Raw genomic sequence first — 19435 nt, 5'->3', positions numbered from 1 at the left:
GGGACAGACAAGAAATTGGTTACAGCCAAGCCTGGCCATGGTGACAGGTCTTGCACCAGACAACATTGATGTAGCTGAGCCCAGGAAAGCAGCTCCTGTTCCACAGCTCCAGAGGTCCCAATGGACTCCTGAGCTGAGAGGCTTTGTGAGAACTGCTAGCACAGGTCTGTGGGGTTACTAAAGCCTCAAGTTTCTTGCCACAGCCCCGCTTGGTAGTTCACAGTGATCTCCACGCAGCTCCAACCAAACAGTGAATCAACTAACTGTAAGAGCCTGGAAAACACGAGTGGATAATTATTCAAAAAAGGCAGTCTTGTGGAACAGATAAGTTGTGTAGAGTGCATGGCTCAGGGGAAAAAAATGCATAGCACTGCTGCAGGCTCAAGGGCAGACAAAGGATCCCATGTTAGTTGATAAAGTTATCTACTGAGTTGAATGAGACACATTCCTCTCACTTCATCCTCTCCACAACCCAAGAAAGTAGTTTCAGCTTTAGCATCCCATTTTACAGATGGGAAAACAGATCTGTAGACTCCAAGTTAGCTTCAGAGAGGTTAACTTGACTGAGGTCCCAGTGGAGTGATTCTATGGGACCCTTACCCAGGATTGTCTGGCTCCAAAAACTTCTCCCATCTCATTCCACTGCCTGGTGCAAAGCACCTCCGCTTCTCTGTTACTGACTCTCTAACTCATGTCTTTTTTTCTTTTTTTTTGTCAGTTGTGGGGCCTGAACTCTGGGCCTGGGTGCTGTCCCTCAGCTCTTCAGCTGTAGACTAGCGCTCTACCACTTGAGCCTAAGCCCCACTTCCTGCTTTTTCTGCTTATGTGGTGCTGAGGAATTGAACCGAAGGCCTCAGGCATGCAAGGCAAGCACTCTACCACTGAGCTACCTTCCCAGCCCCTCTAACCCATGTCTCTAGCAGCCAAGTCCACCTTTTCTCTCCGCAGAAGGTGGCCCATGCCCTCTGAGATTCATGTTGTCAGGTTCCATGGAAGTTTGGCCTCTGGGGCTCTCAGAGAGAGAGTGAGGAGGCTCTTAGAGAGGAGCCTTGGCTGACTTTACACATCCACATGCCTGGGTGCGCCGTACCACTGTCTCCCACAGCATGTGGGAACCAAGCGTGGGGAAGCATTCATCTATGTGACTGAGACAGCACTTACTCCTTCTCTGTGACCCTGCATGAGATTCCTTTAGAGCTGCAGAATCGGAGCTCACCTCCTCCCCTGAGCCACACTTGAGCAAGTCCTGAGCCAACACTGGGAGATGGCAACTGGTAGCTACAATAGAGCAAACACAACAGACAGCAGCCCCACCTAGGGCAGGTACATTCAGCCTCTGGCCTTTCTGAATCACAGCCCACTTAATCTGGAATGTTCTCAACTGACAGCAGACAATGGGGGTGGAGCTGCCATATAGAGAGCCCGCAGGCCAAGAGTAAATAATCATACTAACACACGACTGTGTGAGTCATAAACAGGAGGCCCCAGGAGCTGAGAGGGTCTCCCCAAGATAAACAAGGTTGTCCCCATTTTACGACAGTGGAAATGGAAGCTTGGAGGTGCAGCACCTCTCCCCATGGTCTTTTTAAGCAGTGGGCCAAAAAGCAAGAAAGTGACTGGGGGCATAGCTCAAGTGGTTCAGCATTTACCTAGCATATGCCAAGTCCTGGGTTCAATCCCTAGTACTGAGGGGGGGAAAAGAAGCAAGCAAGGATTCCAATCTAAACCTGTGCCCAGCCTGTTGCCATCCTTCAACCCAAACCTCAACAAAGACTTGATGCACTGAGAAGGGGATCTTGTATGGGAATTTATAGAAACCATCCCAAAAAGAAGACCCAGGCAGCCTGCAGTTTGTGGAGCTAGATGGGTCATGTCAGAAGCCTCATTGGGAGCTGTTTCTGAGACAAAACCATATTCCTCTCTGGACTGAATTAATAACAGCTTTGGGGGAGGGCAGTTAAGATGTTACAACATCCTGTTCCATACACACATCAACTGTGAGACACATTCTGATCACAGGAATGTTAAAATGGTAGTGGGGAGCCCGGCCTCTGACAATCATGCCATTGTGCCAGGTCCATTCCCTGGTGAAATCAGCCTGTCCTGGGGCCAGCAGCCCCAGAGCCTCAGCCTCAGACAGGAAGGCACAGACCACCAGAACGAACTTTGTTCTCATCTCCAAGAGATGCCCAAGGACCTGCCTACCTGTAGAAATGCCCAAAAGTCCTCCCCAAGGTAGTCTCGCTCCACTCCCACCCCAAAGGCTATGTCGGTTTTTGCCCATGCTGAAACTCTACAACACATCCCAGCTGAGTAAAGAGAGCTATGAGATGACCGTGTCCCCAGCACAAGGCTTTCAAGCCAGCCAGCCTGTGTACCCCAGGGAACATGCTGTTCCCTTTGGTACTGCTCGGACACTGTCTCATCGGGGCCCTTCCCCTCCCCCTCAACCTTAGCTCCCACCTCTCGCCCCCTATCTGGATGTTATCACCACATTAAGAATGCCTGCTACTGTGGGCCCCTTGAAGGCAGAGACCTCCCCCTTTCCATGCCCCCCTTTTTCCTGCTCTATTTCCAACTTCCTGCACAGGGGCTGACCAGGAAAATATGTGAAATAAAAGAAATCCTTGACTTCCTGTTTAATAGCCTAAGTGCCATCCTGGGTTCTGAGTATTCAATGGGGAATAACTCTCACTCTGCTTTTAAGAAGCTCACCATCTGGGACAGTCAGCCAGTGCAGTCTGAGTCCTGGGTATTGAGGTGAGAGGCCACAACTGCCCCTACAAGCTGTGAAATTAACTGGCCCTGTGGGATCACCTTAGAAAGGAAGACGACATATGGCAGGCTGGGCAATGTGGGTAGATACTCAAGGCACAGAGCACAGTACTCTGAGGCAGAAGACACAACATGGCTGTTTGTAAGAAGGCCAGTGACTCCATCCCATGTGAGTTTTGCAAAGGCAGCCTGAAGTGCATGCAGTGGACCATGAGGGTGGGAACACACAAAGGTAGGGAGCCACTGAGGATCATGTGGGTAACAAGCTGGCTCCAAGCCCAGTCCTCCCATGTGGTAGCTCTGTGGTCCTGGGCATGTGACCTCAACACTTTGCCCCTGTGTGTTCATCTGTGAAATGGGGATAATTGAGACTATGGTTCACAAGACCATCCTGACAGCTGAGATAATAGCCCTGTGGCTAGCTCCTCAGCCATACCCGGGTTTCCCACCTGAGGTAGTGTTGTCTACCCAGCTCAATTCTCCCCGTCTGAGACAGGGCTCCAGAGCTCACCAGGCCCTGCTGGAAATGGAGCAGCCAACTCAGAAGCTGGATTCTCAATGGCTTCTGCAGACTTTCCCGCCTCTACTCTGCTGGCCAGAGCTCTTGGCACATAGGGCTCAGTATGTAGACTTTGGGGGAATCTTAAAAAGGTTCCTAAATAACGCACTATGGAAAAGTAATAGCAGTATCCTCACCCCCTGGCAAAGGCAACTAGCTCCCCATGCCTAACCACATCCATTGTGCCCTATGATCTCACAGTGTGACCACAAGCCGCCTCCACACACTCAGCCTTCCCTGGAGCTAGCAACTCATCCATGGCAGGAGCAAGAGGGCCCAGCATCAGGCAGAACCCGCCCCCTATTACTCTTCTGGGTAAAACTGAAGAGTTTCTAATCCTGGCCTTTCGATTCTGGTTCATCCCTGTATTCCTATCATCCACAGGGTTGTAGAAACATACAATGACTCACTGGATGGGTGATGGAAGGCAGGATGGAGGCACATGAAAGTCTTACGAGAACAAGCTGGCAGGATTTGGGAGCTAGCTGGCCACAAACTCCCTGGGTGCCCCCAACGGCATTTTGGTGGGGGATGATTCACAGGATCCTGGGCTGAGAGGGATGGTAGTTGAAGATTGGTTATTCCCTCCCTGGCCTCCAGGCTGGGAGTGAATCACCAGGACAAATGATACACAGTCCTCTCTCCAGGTTTTCCAAGGTGAGGCTGCCACTGCTCATCCTAGATGCCCAGTCTGGGGTCACCACTGCAAGATCAAGAAACTCTTTCTAATGTCCAACAAGACTCACCCTTGTGCTGACCTAAAAGCCATTTTTACTCATTCAGTCAACAGTAAGACATATCTGCATCCTGGCCATTAGACAAACAAACAAACAAACAGGCACCTTTTATTCCCACTAGTTGGTGGGAGTAAAGGTAGGGGGTTGACAGTGTCAGCCAAAGCCCAGTCCTGATATTTACTCTGAGTAACTGAACCCTGGTGAAACTGGGTTTCCTGTCTCCTAAGAAAGGGGAATGTATGATATGCCAGCTATTGGGATACTTCTGAGGGTGAAAAGGGGTGCTATTAATAATCACACAGAACAACAAGCCTCGCTCGGATGGGGCCAACCAGGACATATGGCCATCAATGTATAGTGCACAGCAGGGCACACAGCTTTATAACAAATGATAACTGATACCCTCAATATAGCTAGTCACATACTCAGATGGGCCCCACCAGGCCTTATTTTTCTGAACTTTTTCTCTTCTTTTTTTTTTAATGAATCTACTTTTCTAAAAAAAATTAGTTTTATTTTTTGTTTATATGGAATTGAACCCAGGGCCTCATACCTGCTAGGCAAGCATGCTATCACTGAGCCACGTTCCTAGCCCTGAACTTTTTCTTTATCTGGCTCCTTCCCTCTGGTCCTGGGTCAGTAGTCAGCATGGGTACCATTCTCATATCAGGCTAGCTCTTTTAACCAGCTTTTGGTAGGAGAATCTTTTTGTCAGTGCTCAAGTTTTCACTGGTCTCTTTTCTGTCTTGATGTTGGTCTAATGATCTTGATTCATGCTCTGGCTCATCAGACTCAGTCACAGGTCCAGTTTCAGGCTTCCCAAAAGCTGGACATCAGGGGACAGCCAGGCACATGTGGGCCAGGCAGTGGCTCCCCATGCTCCAGTGCCCTCTCATCCTTAGCAGAGGCTGCTCCTCAGGCCTCCTGTGGGCTGGGACACCTCTCCTGACCTGAATGTGGCCTTTGTGCTCACATGGACAGGACAGTGCTGGCTGAGGGTTCTGTGACTCTTTCCAGCAGGACTATGACTTGGACTCAGAACAAAACAACTCCGCAGAGCTGAACTGCATTCTGAGGTTCCCCTGCAGTCTATAGTCCCAGGGACCCTAAGAATGTTCTCACTTCCTCTACACAGAGGGCCAGAGCATTGTCTCTTCTGCCTTTCCTGGCACATCAGCACTTTCACAGGAGGAATCCTTCAGTGATCCTTCACCTACCGTAGCAGTTATATTCCAGAGACCCCTGTGATAGGTGAAACTCTGCGAAGTAACAGTGTTAGATAGTTGTCCCTCACTATCTCGCATTCCACTTACTGCTGCTTCACAGATTTTTACCTATTGCAAGGGTCTCCGGAATGTAACTCCTGCGTCAGGTGAGGAATCACTACTTACATATATATATATATTTTAAACTCACGATACAGTGAAGCCACAAAAAGTGAACCGCAATATAGCAAGGGATGGCTGTTTACTTTGGGGTTTTGTTGCCCAGCTCTGCTATGGAGTAATTTAGGAATTTGGGCACATGATCTTCAAATCTTCCCTTACCTGCAAATGGAAATGATGGCCAGTCCTGCCATCAAAAGCCTTAAACACATCTTTGAGGAAAGTAGGAAATAGCTACAATACAAATACTATGAAGATCATGCATGTGCACTGCGCCCCTTATAGCTGCAGAGTGCACAACAGTAGCCACATGTGGCTTTTCTGAAATTATGGGTCCTCACTCCCAAGGAGGGTCCTCCCTCCCCAGCCCCTAGGACTACTGGGAAGATTAACTTAGATGATGTAGATTAGGTGTTGGGGCCACAGTGATAATTGTCTGTAATTTTTTACTTAATTAATTTCTTACCTTTGGGGTAAGAACATAGAAGCCTAGCCCCTGCCAGCCACTTTTGCCACAGGGCAGGATACAGCTCCATTTTACCAAATGCCACTTCCCACACAGTAGCCTATTGTCTGGGCTGCAGCATAGTGGTAGCAAAAGGGCTGAGGACATACAGTGTAGGGCCCCGTCATGCAGGCCAAGTGGGGCCAGATGCAGCCCATGGAAGCTAGGCGGGACCAGGCACAGAGAGGCGCCTCCCACGTGCAAGGCTGTCACGCGGCCTGGGCACACCAGCCACACTGGTGGGGAGGGAAGAGGGAAGCCCATGCAACGCAATGTGGAAAAGCAATTCCAGAGTCATTTTTATTTTCATTTCCAGCCAAGGAAAACAGTTGGATTTGCTTTACTTTGTTGGGCATAGGAAGAAACTGGGGAGCAGGGCTTTGATTGGAGCTGAGCTATTCTCCAGCTGAAAATGGTTGGAATGTGGGGGTGGGAGGGTGAGTGGGTGTTGTGCTGTGTTGAGGGGGGGTGATGACTTCTCTTGGGATGCAATTAGCTAAATAAATATCAAGAAAGCAAAAGTAAACACACTCATTACTGCTCATTCAGAACTGCCAAACCAGCAAAAGATAGGGGGTAATGGAGTTGGGTGGAATCCTTAAGGAAAACAAATGCCTAAAGCCTAAGCCAAAGTTGAGGGCAGGCAGGGAGCAGGTCCAGCTCTGGCAGCCCGGCTCTTGCCTGCCTGTGTCCCTGGGCAAGTCACTCCACCTGTCTGGGATCCCATGTCTCCATTGGCCTAATGTAGGAATAACAATCCCACACTGTGCCTGTTCCTTCTCTTCCTGTAAGCCAGTCAGCCCCTTGTCACTGACTGGTCCCACTACTAGCAACATGACCACAAACCAGTGAGCTGACAGTTTTCTGAACTTCAGTTTCTTCACTCTTAAATTAAGCGTGATACTAAGAACTAGCCTGTGAGTGTTGGAGTGGCTAAGTAAACCACTACATCCACAAAAGGTTTTGAAAACCTGAAATTAACTCACACAAGGCAAGTTTAGCTTACTGTTTAATCTCAGAAGTGCTCTTTCAGCCAGGCGCCAGTGGCTCACACTTGTAATCTAGCTACTCAGGAGGTTGAGATCTGAGGATTGCTGTTCAAAGCCAGCTGGGTCAGGAAAGTCCATGAGACCCTTATCACCAATTAACCACCAGAAAACTGGAAGTGGCACTGAGGCTCAAGTGGTAGAGTGCTCGCCTTGAGCTGAAGAGTTGAGGGACAGCGCTCAGGCCCAGAGTTCAAGCCCCATGACTGACAAAAAAAAGTTCTTTCAATACATTATGGCCTAAGCTCACACCTGCATGTTTCCAGTAGAGGTGGTGAGACAGGGCCAGGACCTAGTCTAACCCGTAGACTGCTTCTGGGCTGGGAGACTTTGTGACCTGGACCAAGTTCTTCTCTGTACAGCAGAGTAGCGGGTGGTGTCTCCCCATGGGCAACTGTAAGGATTTATGGAGGTGGAAAACGTGTTCTAGACACTGCCTTTGTAACTCAGCACTCCCTGTTCAGTCCCAGTGGCACAGAGGTTTTTGTCTTTGTTGCTCTTACCTTCATGTCGCTACCATGTAATTTCAACCTCTGGTTTCTCTGGTTTCTGAAGCAATTCCATACTGTGTGTAACAGAGGCCTAACTTTCCAGATCTATAGACCAAGGGCAAGAGGTTTCCAAAGAACCCCTGAGGGCCCATGCTTGGAAGGAAACAGAACTCAATGATATACTGTGTGGCCTCCAGAGCCAGGAGGCCTGGAAAAGTTGGGAAATCAAGCTTTTCATGCAGCCATCTTGCCTCCCAGGCACACTGTAGTTTCTTGACCATCATCTAGGCCAGTCTGCTTGGTGTGGAGAGCTGTTTGCCACCAGTTAAGGCAGGTGAGCTGCCTACAGAAGGTGCAGCTCCTCCTCATTGTTCTGGGGTGGGAGTGGCTACCAGCTCCAGGGCTGCCAAAATGAGTTGGAAACCAGGCAAACATTTCCAAACGCAGCTGGTTTCTACTGACATCACTGCAGCTTATGCCTCCCCACAGAACCAGAGCAGAAGCTAGCTCTGTGACCCCTCTCTGCCTGGCCCATAGCCTGCATTGGCCACTGGAACCAGGCTCCAGCTTTGACTTTCAGTAAAAAAGCAGCCTAGCACAGCCTCGGGTGCATAGGTTCTTAGACATTCCTGCCAACTGCCTGGCACAAGGTGCAGCTTGGAGCTGGGTACTTACTGGAGAAGCCCCCAGAGGTCCAGGGGCCAGTGTCATGGCTGACATTTTAGCATGAATGAATGTAAAATTAGAAAATGGTTGGTGCTTATGTGTTTTTACAACTAACAACTAGATTAGGCCCATTTCTGTGTGGTCAGAGAGGGTGAAGGCTCATGTCTATCAGGCCACAGCTGAGCTCTGGTGGAGGAGTGTAGACTCAAGGGGAGAACCCAGCTGGGTTATAGAGAGAAGAGAGGAGAGGGGAGGAGGGTGGGAGGAGAGAAGGGGAAAATGAAGGGAGAAGGGAGGGGGAGAAGGAACATGAAGATGAATCAGCCAAGAAGGCTGAGCAGGAGCACCAGGTGGGCCAGGATGACAGGCTGCTCTGAAAAGAAAACTCAAGAAGGCAGCCGCCATCTATGCCCACAGTGCTGGCAGGCAAGTGTTGAAGTGGTTATCTATCTGGCAAATGGGAGGCCACAGGCAACCTGGCCAGAGCACAAGAGTGGACAGGAAGGACAAGAACTGACATGGTGGGCTCAGGAGTGGAAAGGAAAAGGACTTTCAGGCATCTCTTTAGAAGGCTTTGACAACGTGCAGAAGAGAAATGGAATAATAACAGGAGTGGGACTGTGAAGTCAAGAGATTTTCTGCAAGTTTCGAGAAACAGTAGCAAGAGTATAAGACGAACTTGAACTGCAAGAGGGAGGGGGAAGACTGCTGGAGCAATACCCTCAGGGGGCCAAGAGGAGGGAAGCATACATCCACCCTCTTTGTGCTCCTATCTAAGTCCTATTCATCGCCTTAGGGTCAGGGTAAAAGCCACTTTCTCAGGGAAGTGTTCCTGACCTCTTGATTAGGCCAATGACCCATTGTACCCTTCAACAGCATGTGATACTGTTGCTTTACAGCACTGGGGAACTCTGTGGCGATGTGGAAGCTACGTGAGGGCAGGAGTGGGCTCATTTCATTTGTAGCAATGTCCCTAGTGGCTAGCACACTTGCGTGGCACACCATAGTGTTTGCTGGACATCTGGGGAAGGGATGAATAGTCTAAGAGCAGAACTAAAACAAGTCAGGAGACATGTGCCTCATCTGATTTGATCACAGTGCAATGACTGAGACTTTGCAGCCACTGGCTGTTGAAAATATTTGGGTTTAGAAGAACTCAGTTGTTTGTTCCTGTTTGGGCTCTGTAGCCTGGCTAACACACAGATCACAGCCATGTGACCGGACATACTCTTCTATTGACATTGTCCATTACAAACTGAACACATTCCATACTGTGCCTAGCATTCATTCACTTAATACATACTTGCTGGAAGCCTGACCAATACCATGTTCTAGAGAGAGATCCAGTACTTGCTCTCAGGAAGCTTAGATCTAGATGCTACCTAGGAAACTCTGGTGTTGAGTGTAGAATGAGAAATGTAAAGCTCAGAGGGTTCTGACACAAAAAGGAAAGGAAAATGGATGGGAAAGCCCTCCCTACACCTCCTCTCCCCAGTGTCAAGCTGCACAGACCTGGTTCTCAAGCTCCAGAAATGACAGGACCATGGCCCTGATCCCTCATTCGTATCTCTGTCAAGGCCTGACTTAGCCTTTTAGCTGCTCACCTATGGCCCCAGGGGAGTACAGTGTGGCTTCCAAAGCCGTACTCGAGGAATGCTCTAGCTGGCCAGAAGGCCAGGATCACAATTGCACAGGCCACTGGCATGAATGGGGCTGTCACTGATTCTCCCTTCTGGTTTATTTTCAGGCTACCACAAATTCATTTGTAAAGAATAACCACCACACTGCAAGCACCATGAGTCCACTGTGCATGACGTGCTGGTGGCTGGGACTGCTGGCCACTCTGGGAGCTGCTGCAGGCTCTGAGGATGCTTTTGAGGGCACAGAAGAAGGCTCACAAAGAGAGTATATTTACCTCAACAGGTACAAGCGAGCAGGTGAGTCCCCAGACAAGTGCACCTACACCTTCATCGTGCCCCAGCAGCGGGTCACGGGTGCCATCTGCGTCAACTCCAAGGAGCCTGAGGTGCTCCTAGAGAACCGAGTGCATAAGCAGGAGTTGGAGCTGCTCAATAATGAGCTGCTCAAGCAGAAGCGGCAGATCGAGACACTGCAGCAGCTGGTAGAAGTGGACGGTGGCATTGTGAGCGAGGTAAAGCTGCTGCGCAAGGAAAGCCGCAACATGAACTCTCGTGTCACGCAGCTCTACATGCAACTCCTGCATGAGATCATCCGCAAACGGGACAATGCACTGGAGCTCTCCCAGCTGGAAAACCGAATCCTGAACCAGACAGCCGATATGCTGCAGCTGGCCAGCAAATACAAGGACTTGGAACACAAGTACCAGCACCTGGCCACACTGGCCCACAACCAATCAGAGGTCATCGCTCAGCTGGAGGAGCACTGCCAGAGGGTACCTGCAGCCAGGCCCATGCCCCAGCCGCCTCCTGCCACCCCACCGCGGGTCTACCAGCCACCCACCTACAACCGCATCATCAACCAAATCTCCACCAACGAAATCCAAAGTGACCAGAACCTGAAGGTGCTGCCACCCCCTCTGCCCACCATGCCTGCCCTCACTAGCCTCCCATCCTCTACTGACAAACCATCAGGTAAGTCCTTCCACGATCCTACCCCTTCTTTTGGCTGTGACCACAGGCAAGGGAAAGGCAATAGGCAGTTGAGACCAGAGCAGGACTTGGGATGACTGCTAAGAGCCAGTGGGTGAGAGGAACCACATGGCTTAAATGGACACTTGAAGGAAGAACCAGGAAGCAAGGGGTTCCAGGAGAGGGTAAACCTTCCCTGGCCTGTGCTTCCCCAGGCCCTGTTGAGATGCTCTGTGTTGGAAGATACAACGTTGCCCCTAAAAACTTCTGTACCATGCAGGGGGTGCAGGTGACATTCTGTAAATGCCAGCCAATAAACAGTAAGCCAAAGAAAAGAGTATTATCATAATGAAGATAAGGTAAACACAGCCTAGGGCCAGTGGGTGGGAGAGGGCACTTCCTAAAGCCTCCACATGTCCTATAGTCTGCCACTGCCTGGGATTTTTGATGTCTTCTATATATGCTCTGGATGTTCTTTCTTTCCTCCTTCCCTCCTTTCTCTCTGTTTCTTTTCTTTCTTCTTCTCTTCTTTTTTTTTTTCTTTTCTTTTCTTTTTTTTCAGATAGGGTTTTACCATGTAGCCTCAAGCTCAAGATCCTCCTGCCTCAATCTCCTGAGTGCTGGGATTATAGGACAGAATCACACTACCTGGCTATTACATATACATTTCAACTTAAAATGTATTTCTCAGTATATTGTGATGGAGAGGGAATGGATTCTTGGCTGGTTGGGAAGCTTAATGAAGACAGCAGCACTGGGCATTTTCATGGTTTCCTACTTAACCCCACAGTTCCTGAGGGGCAGGTTAGGTAATGTGCTCGTAGGCCTAGGATTTTCAGGCAACGTTGAGGCCTTTCACTTCACATCTTGAGTTGATTGCTGCGTGCTCAGGACTCCAGGCCTTCAGATCTTCAGTTGAGAGGGAGCAGGCCAGAGGCTCCCCTCAGTGCCAGACTAGCTCCCTGGAGCTCAGCTTCTCCTCAGTCCAAGTAGCATCAGCCTTCCAAATGGGCTGCTGAATAACCAGCTCCCTGGCTGCAACGATTAACCACCTACCTGCTCTATGCCAGGGCTTTGGGCGCCATTTCACTGTGTAAGTCGGGAGGGTTTTTGTGTTGTCATTTGTTCTGTTGCTTTTTCTTTTAATATAAAAAATGTGGGTTTATTTTTGTTGTTACTGTTGTTGTCTTTAGTATATATTAGCTATATGAGAGGGAATCTCCTTGTGACATTTCTATGCATGTATACAATATATTCCAATCAGTCCCTCTCCCAGGGAGCTATTTTTACTGAAAATATCCTGTTTTACACTTATTTCTTACCTTTAAAAATAAATGTCAGTTCTAGGAGAGTCTTGCTAACACCAGATGGAGCTGAGTCTACAGGCAGAGGGTGGCATCATTTTCAGGTCAGTGGGGACAGCTAGACTAAGGGCAGAGCAACTGCCACAGCATCACAAAGCAAAGACCAGGCTAGCATGTAGAGGTGAAGAACAAGTGCTTTGGAATAGAATGGCTTTCTCCACTGAGTAGCTTTAGAGCACAATACACTGACTGCACTTCCATTTCCCTGTCTGAAGCTTTGGGTAGGCACTATTTTCAGTCTATTCTCATTCATTCATCTAAATGGATTATTGTGAAAAGGTATGTTTACCCTGGGCCCTGGGTAGCTGAGTCTCCTTTTGTCTTTTCATCTTAAAACAAGGAAACTAAAATAATTTGTCTTTAGCTCTGGCATTCAATGCTCATGACCAGTTTGCATCAATACTTGTTTTGATATTAGACATGAAACAGGGAGTGGTATGTTCTTGTTTCCTAACAGACTACCCAGGGAGAGAAGGGCCTTTGGATGCCATGTGAATGCTCAGATGAGTTATAATCTTGACATGATGCCCCCCTCTCATGGTGACTGAGAATAACTCTTGCCTAAGTGTCTCTGGTTTCTAATTGAGCAACTTCAGCATGTTTCTGAGGTTGAACTAAACTGGTAGATGCAGAATCTAGGAATAAAGCTTGAGTTTACATCTGGACTGCACTCCTCTTAGCTGTCAACTCATGAGAAAATTATTTAACTCCTCTGAGCCTCAATGTTCTCAGCAAAATGGATACAGAGCCATAACCCTCAAGGGTTGTATTGCGGAAACACAAACACAGAATCTAGCATGTAATATCATACATGTGTTGAGGCCAACACGGTTGAGCCTTACTTCGTGCTGTGTGTAGTGTTAGACTTGGGGGAGCAAGTCTAACGATGGTCGTTGATCTTTAGGAACTCAACCTGAGGAGGAACAGATGCATGAAAGCATCTGGAATCCATCCAGTGGCCATTGTCTATTCCCTAAACCTAGCCTACAAATGATTGGCTTGACAAAGGATTTCTCTGGGAGGGAGCATCTGGTGAGGCCAAAATTTCCAGAACCTTCTGAGAATTTATCAGTTCAACAGAACGAAGCACCTAAAGTTAAAAGCACTGCACACAGTGGCTGTGGCAATACCCTAGTGTGCTAAGTGTCCACAGAGGGACACATGAGGGGCTACAGGACACTAACGTGCCATGACTGTGTCTTCTTAGAGGGAAAGGAAAGGCCAGACACCTTCTGCATTGTTATCTTAAAGACTTCAGAAGAGTTACCCAGGGGCATCTGGGAGTTGGTGGCCCTGGCAACTCCAAGTGATGGGTAGGTCTCTGACAGAGACGAATCTGTGCAAAGACACAGGGACACGCTGTGCTCTGACTCCCTCTCCCCCACCCCCGGCCCCCAAGTGATCCCAGTGCTCCACTTCTTTGTGGCTAGTGTGGGCTTCTATATGCAGGCTTCCTCTTCTACTTAAGGAGGTGCATGGCATGGGGAGAACAGTGGGAACTGGCTGTGAGTTAATTATGGAGATAACCTGAACGCCCTGTTACTGCTCTATTTTTAAGTTTTTTAGGCAAAGCCTTCTTGTATGATGGCTCTTGATGATGGCTCATCTCACCATTGAGCTCCATTCAGCTCAGATAGAGTTGGGGAAGGTGGTGGAGAGGGCCCTTCTATTCTTGGGGCTGGACTGAAGTAGAGGAAAAAGAAGATGTTCTCCCTCCACTGAGATTTAGAGCAGCTATTCAGCAGAGGGCTCTTATCAGCTGTCTTCCAGCCCAGGTACGTGCTGGTCCTAGAAAACAAAACCCCTCTGTGCTCTCCCCAACAAAGCCTTTATTCCTCGGACACCACTCAGCCAGGAACACCTTTGCAATGCAACACCTGTGCACCCAGCCCTGGGCAGCTTCTAAATCTTTCATTCGGCAACCTCAGAGCCATCCTTCTTTCCCCATTGTTTTGTTCACCCAGCACACTGCATGTCCCTCCCCAGGGAACCAAGGTGGCCACAGCCACTTATCTGAGGCTGCACTTATGACTTGTTCTTGGCCATTGCCATGAAAGGCTAATCTTGAGTCAGGGAGGGAGGAATACATAGACGGGTGCTGCTAAGAGCTGGGGTAAAAGGCCCAGGTAGGTCCTGGCTTCATACCTGGGCTTCTGTCCTCTCTCCCCAGGGCTTGCCACGTTTAGGGGCATTTTGGTTCAAATGATGTTTGAGAAGGCCTAGGCTATATGGTCTGCCCTGAAAGCTCACAGCAGGCAGAGCCCATACATACCAGCCTCCTGTCACAAGGCCCATCCAGACTCGGACTAGGGAAGAATGGTGTTAACCATTAGCTGCCCAGCAGGGCTTATCAGAAAACAAATATTTAAAACTAGAAGGCGTGGACACTCCATGTTTCCTCTCTGGAGAAAGAGAATAGAACAAGTCTGTTTCTAAGGGGATAAGAAGGGGGCCACAACATAAAATGGCAGAACTATTAGGGACCCTCTAATCTCCTAGCATAGCGTTCTTGTCACAGAGCTTACAAGTCTCTGAATTCATAGCTTCCAGAATATTGAGGTTCACAGCAGTTTAATAACTTAGCACATGATTACACTAGAGCTAATAAGTAGCTCGGCTGAGACTCAAATTGTCTGTCCCAACCACTTAGCAATATTGCACATTTCTACAGAGAGGCTGGAGGGGACTGGTGTGAAAATTGCTCTATGAATGCTTGACTTGGCCAAAGTTGACAGGGACCTGATCTCTTTCCAGCACTAGGTTCCAAGCAGCCCCTTGAAAAGGCACTTTGAGCTCAGGTGGCAGTGTGTGCTGAGAATGCTCACAGCTCTAACCACATAGACACGCCTGCTACATACCCACCAGGACCAGCTGGCCCTCTTCAGCCTGTAGAGGTGCATGAGCACCGACAGAACCATAGTACACACTGACACCTCAGAAAGGGTTCCAACAGAGGCCCCAAACTAATGCAACATTCGATTTCTATCTAATCTGAACACATTCCTGAGGTCTTAGCCTGTCAATGCCCCCCTCCTGCCCCCGCCCCACCACCACCACACAGCAAAGCCTAAAGTCCTGATTTCTTTAAGTATTAGCTCTCCATGTAAAACCAGAAGCTGATAGTCACATCACACATATGAAAATCACCCCTGTTGTCACAGCTGTCTATAGCTTGGGCTCAGATGACTTGAACAAGAGTGTTTAACTTGGTGGACTTTCTCCCTTGATTTTATCTCACTCACCCGATGAGGTAGGAACTATAAGTAGGACACTTCATTAAAAGACAACTGGTGACTTCTACTCTTTGTGGAGGCCAAGTAAGCCAACGCAGTAAAAAAAAAAAAAAAAAAAAGCTAATCCAGGCTGGCTGGATCAGCTCCAGCAGCCTGAGATCCTGTCTGAACACAGAGAGAACTGGGGAAGGTTGAGACACAGTGCTGATGGTTTCTTGAGGTGATTAGCTTCCCCTGATTCAGATTCATCCTTCAAGACTAGAGAGAGAGGCTTTGGGAAAAAGCATACAGGTCTCTCCCGTCTCTAGTGTATGGTGTACTGTTTTTCTAAAATGTTTTGTTAAACAAAACAAGATCGCTAAATTCATTGCAAACTACGTAATGCAGTGATGTTTCAAAGAGAATTACTTGCTAGTTTCTTCTTAGTAAACAAAAGTCACTGGAGGGGATTACTTGTGGGGGCATCTTCCTCCTTGCTCTGCTTTCTCTCTCTCCTCCTCTGAGGGTTTGGGGAACTGAACACAAAGAGCTTTTGAATATGATGGAAAGCTATCCCTTTGTGCCTCAGGCTATTTTCCAAGAATGACACTGGGCTAAATAATCTGGGTCTTTGCAGCCCATGAGATAAACTACCAATTTGTTCCTAGGGATCTGACATCTGGGAGCCTGGAAATCCCAACAGTTTGGCACTTGGCAAACTGGAAGTAACTAGAAAATCCTGGAGATTGGGTAGCCTGCGGCTAGCTTCCCAGTCACATACGTGGGTTGTTGTAGAAAACTTATATCAACCCCAAGAAGCCTCTAGAGATATTTTCTAAGACATATGTACAAAAAGCAAAATTAAGTTAGCATCACACTACTGAGTGTCTAAAACTTCACCAGCTGGGTTGTTGAGCTCAATAGTTAGGTCACTGTTGTAAAAGTAATAAAATCGTATACTTGGGGTAGTGTCTACTGCATCAACTAAGGATGCAGGCTGCAGGGACCTTTTTAAGGGATGCTGATGATGGACCCTCCTGGTCCTTCAGATCAGCCCTCCTGGGGTGTCACATAAGCCTGAATCATCTTTGCGCTGTATCTCAAGTTGAGCCTATGGAGCTATGAGACCTGGAATACTTATGTTATCCTCTCCCTCGCCAAATAAGTGCTTTTTCTTTAATAAGTATTTTTGAATATGATCATTTAAAATTAGATGGCTAGAATAGAGTATAAAATTACAATAATTAGAATAGAGTATTAAAAAGTTTATGAACACTTTGTGATCGAGGAAAGCCAACATAGTTCTTTAAGAACTATGGAAAGGGGTAATGGGTTGGACATCCACAGGCCTACTACCCACCATGTGTCTGGTATCCATGAGTTGCAGTCTTGGGTCCACGATATGTGCCTGCACTGAGGAGAGCTCTGATCATACTATTTAGTGTCTCAGAGAGCCCTGGGCACTCCTAGGAACTCCCACATCCAGTGACCTCTTCACCTAGGTGGCTGCCATCAGAAACTCCAAGGTTCAACGGTCCTCTGGAACCCCTCAGGTGCTCAACCTCTGTGAACAGAGAGACCTCCATGGCCCCTTCAAGTCTATCCTCCTGTTTTCTGTAAGTTGTCTAACTTACAGAAACTTGTCCTTGTGTCTCCTATCGAAATGCTCTGCTAGAAACCTAACAGTGGGCCTATTTCTCCTTGGAAAGCAATACTGCAGTGGCTGTTTATCTTGAAGTCAAATAGGCACAAACAGGGGCCCTTCATGCCCTTCACTGGCCTTAAGAGCTCTTGGGAAGTTCCAGACTCCATCAAAATACAATGAAGTACATCTACCTCAGGCATCTAATATATATTTTTAATGTAACAATTTCAAAAGGATTTCCTTACTTTTGCTTTGAAATTATTTGGCTAAGAGTAACTCAATTAATTTATGGTTGGCTCTGATTTCTCAGCAAACATCAGGCATATTCAAGAATTCTTGGGAAGTGAGAAAAATCTAACCTACAAATTGTTTCCCAAAGTAGTAACAATTTTATGGCGGCATCTGTGAATGCCTCCATAAATGAACTTGACAAGATGTTACACTCAGTAGAAATTTAATTATATTCTAATAAATTTTTCATCATAGTTTAGAGCCAATAAGATTTTTTTAAGTCCTCAAACATGTTCATAAACTCCTGAAAAGTTTGTTGGCCCCAGGCACCGTGCCCCTTGTCTGAGAGTGAAAGTGGTCTACAGAGTGAGCTCATTTAGACCTTTTTTTCTGGAGGGACCAGAATGATATGTATAATGCCAGTTTGGAGGCCGCAGGAGCTAGAGATGCCTTTAGCAATGTAAAACTATTCCTGGATTTAGTATTCTGGTTTACTGAAAAGTAGTAACTGACATAGGATATATGTGGACATAACTAAAGTAATTTTTCACCAAACTCCCAGATAAATGAAACTAGAGCCTCGGACATTAGTGGTCCTCATGGGCCACACCCAAAATATGTTCTCCTGACCTCTCAGGATACTCAGGGAGTCCTGTCATGGGCCAGGCTGGGACTCACACCTAAGAAGTCCATGTGCCCTACTAATCAAGATGGAAAAATTCAGGTAGGAAATTCCAGATCCTATTTTACAACTAGTCACTTACGTTAGCAAAATGTTTTGGGGGAGTGCTGAAAAGAGTAGTTTTGGAGATAGACCATTAGTGAGTAAAACTACATATAGTTCTCAGACAAAAGCAGGCGATTCCATGTTATCACAGAATCCCCTCCACCAGGGCCTCACTGGTACTAAAATACTCATAGGAACAGCTCTTGGGGGACATTTTCCCGCACCACAAGATCAAATACACAGCCTATGGTAGTCAAGTCTTGAGATTCAAGGCTGGATTTAGGGAACAAAGAGCCCATCAATTGCTGGCTCACAGCCCTGAAGGTCTTTGTTCTTTTTTCCTGGTTCTCAGGGATAGCCAGGCAGGAGAGGCAGCTTTCCCCTCCACAAATGTCCTGGCTTCAAGGGAAGCTGAAGTGGGCCTGAATAGGACTACTTTGAAGGTAGCTACAGATTGTAAGTCACCTTCCGTTGTAGGACCTGTGTAAGTTGGGCTGAGACTGGTCCATCACAGATCACAGAGAAGGAACAAGAAGAAGTTATACTTGGGCCTGACATGTCTAACCAGTCCAACTTTGCTTTATCAGAAGGCCCTGCCAGGAAGTGGTGAGAACTGAATAGGCTATGAATGGGGGTGATTCCTGATTTCCTGGAAGGCCTTGTCCCTTGTATGTGATTAGCCATTAAGAACCCAGAGAAGAGAGAGGAAGCAGCGGTAGGGCCCGGGTGTGATCACCTCCAATACTTACCAGGCTGAACCTGGGGTCTGAAGGCCAGAGACCTGCATACCTCATATTCTATGTACCAGTGTCCCTCTCCCCTCCTCCCAGCCCCATGTCCTGTGTGCTTCCTGTACCCTGCCTGCCTCTCTGAGGAACCACAAAGTCTCAGCTTGCCATGGCGGCTGCAATGCTCTTCATGTGGAACATTCTGGCTATAGTGTAAATGTGGTCTTTATGGAGGCAAGGTTGGGCACTCATACTGTGCAGAATATAGGTGCTGCTGAGTTAGTGTTGGCCTGGTGCTCCGGGCAGAGCAGCCTTTCAGAAGGTGAGCCAAGGTAAATAGCGGCCGCCGGGGCACTCGCACTGCTCCAGGGCAGCGCTTCACCCACTACACATCAAAAATTCAGCCTTGTTGACAAAAATGATTTCCATTCTTTATTTCAGTACAGCTTTGTGGTCTTCTGTGACTTAAAATATGCCTTGTAGAAAACGCCTATTGATAGACATTATAACACGTGCATATATACTTACAACGTTAGATTTAGTTTTGGAAACTCAAAAGCAAGCAGTAACATGCATATGGTAGGGGAGAAGGGTGAACGACTTACAACATGTCAAGTTTTCGTCTATCATACAGCCTGAGAGCCTCAGATGACTAGTGTTCACTCCCCATTTTACAGAAAACAAACTGAGGCTTGGTGAGAAATTTACCCAAAGTCATCCAGTGGTCAGGTGAAGATACCAAGATTTGAGCTTGC

At 47.8% G+C, this 19435-nt stretch overlaps 2 protein-coding genes across 4 annotated transcripts in view; one reads left to right on the top strand and one right to left on the bottom strand.

Moving 5' to 3' along the window:
• Ralgps1 (Ral GEF with PH domain and SH3 binding motif 1) overlaps nucleotides 1-19435 on the bottom strand; it is a 242208-nt gene that overhangs the window by 93363 nt on the left and 129410 nt on the right. The gene's annotated exons all lie outside the window — the stretch shown is intronic.
• Angptl2 (angiopoietin like 2) overlaps nucleotides 1-19435 on the top strand; it is a 31610-nt gene that overhangs the window by 2400 nt on the left and 9775 nt on the right. The window contains exon 2 of the mRNA XM_042680989.1: nucleotides 9912-10776. Coding sequence (XP_042536923.1) covers nucleotides 9960-10776 — 817 coding nt within the window. The 5' untranslated portion in view covers nucleotides 9912-9959. The remainder of the gene's footprint in view (nucleotides 1-9911; nucleotides 10777-19435) is intronic.

Source organism: Dipodomys spectabilis, unplaced genomic scaffold (assembly GCF_019054845.1).
Source record: "Dipodomys spectabilis isolate Male_0828 unplaced genomic scaffold, ASM1905484v1 ptg000067l, whole genome shotgun sequence".
Lineage (NCBI taxonomy): Eukaryota > Metazoa > Chordata > Mammalia > Rodentia > Heteromyidae > Dipodomys > Dipodomys spectabilis.
Note: the sequence above shows the minus strand (reverse complement) of the source record. Positions and strands in the feature narration are given on the sequence as shown.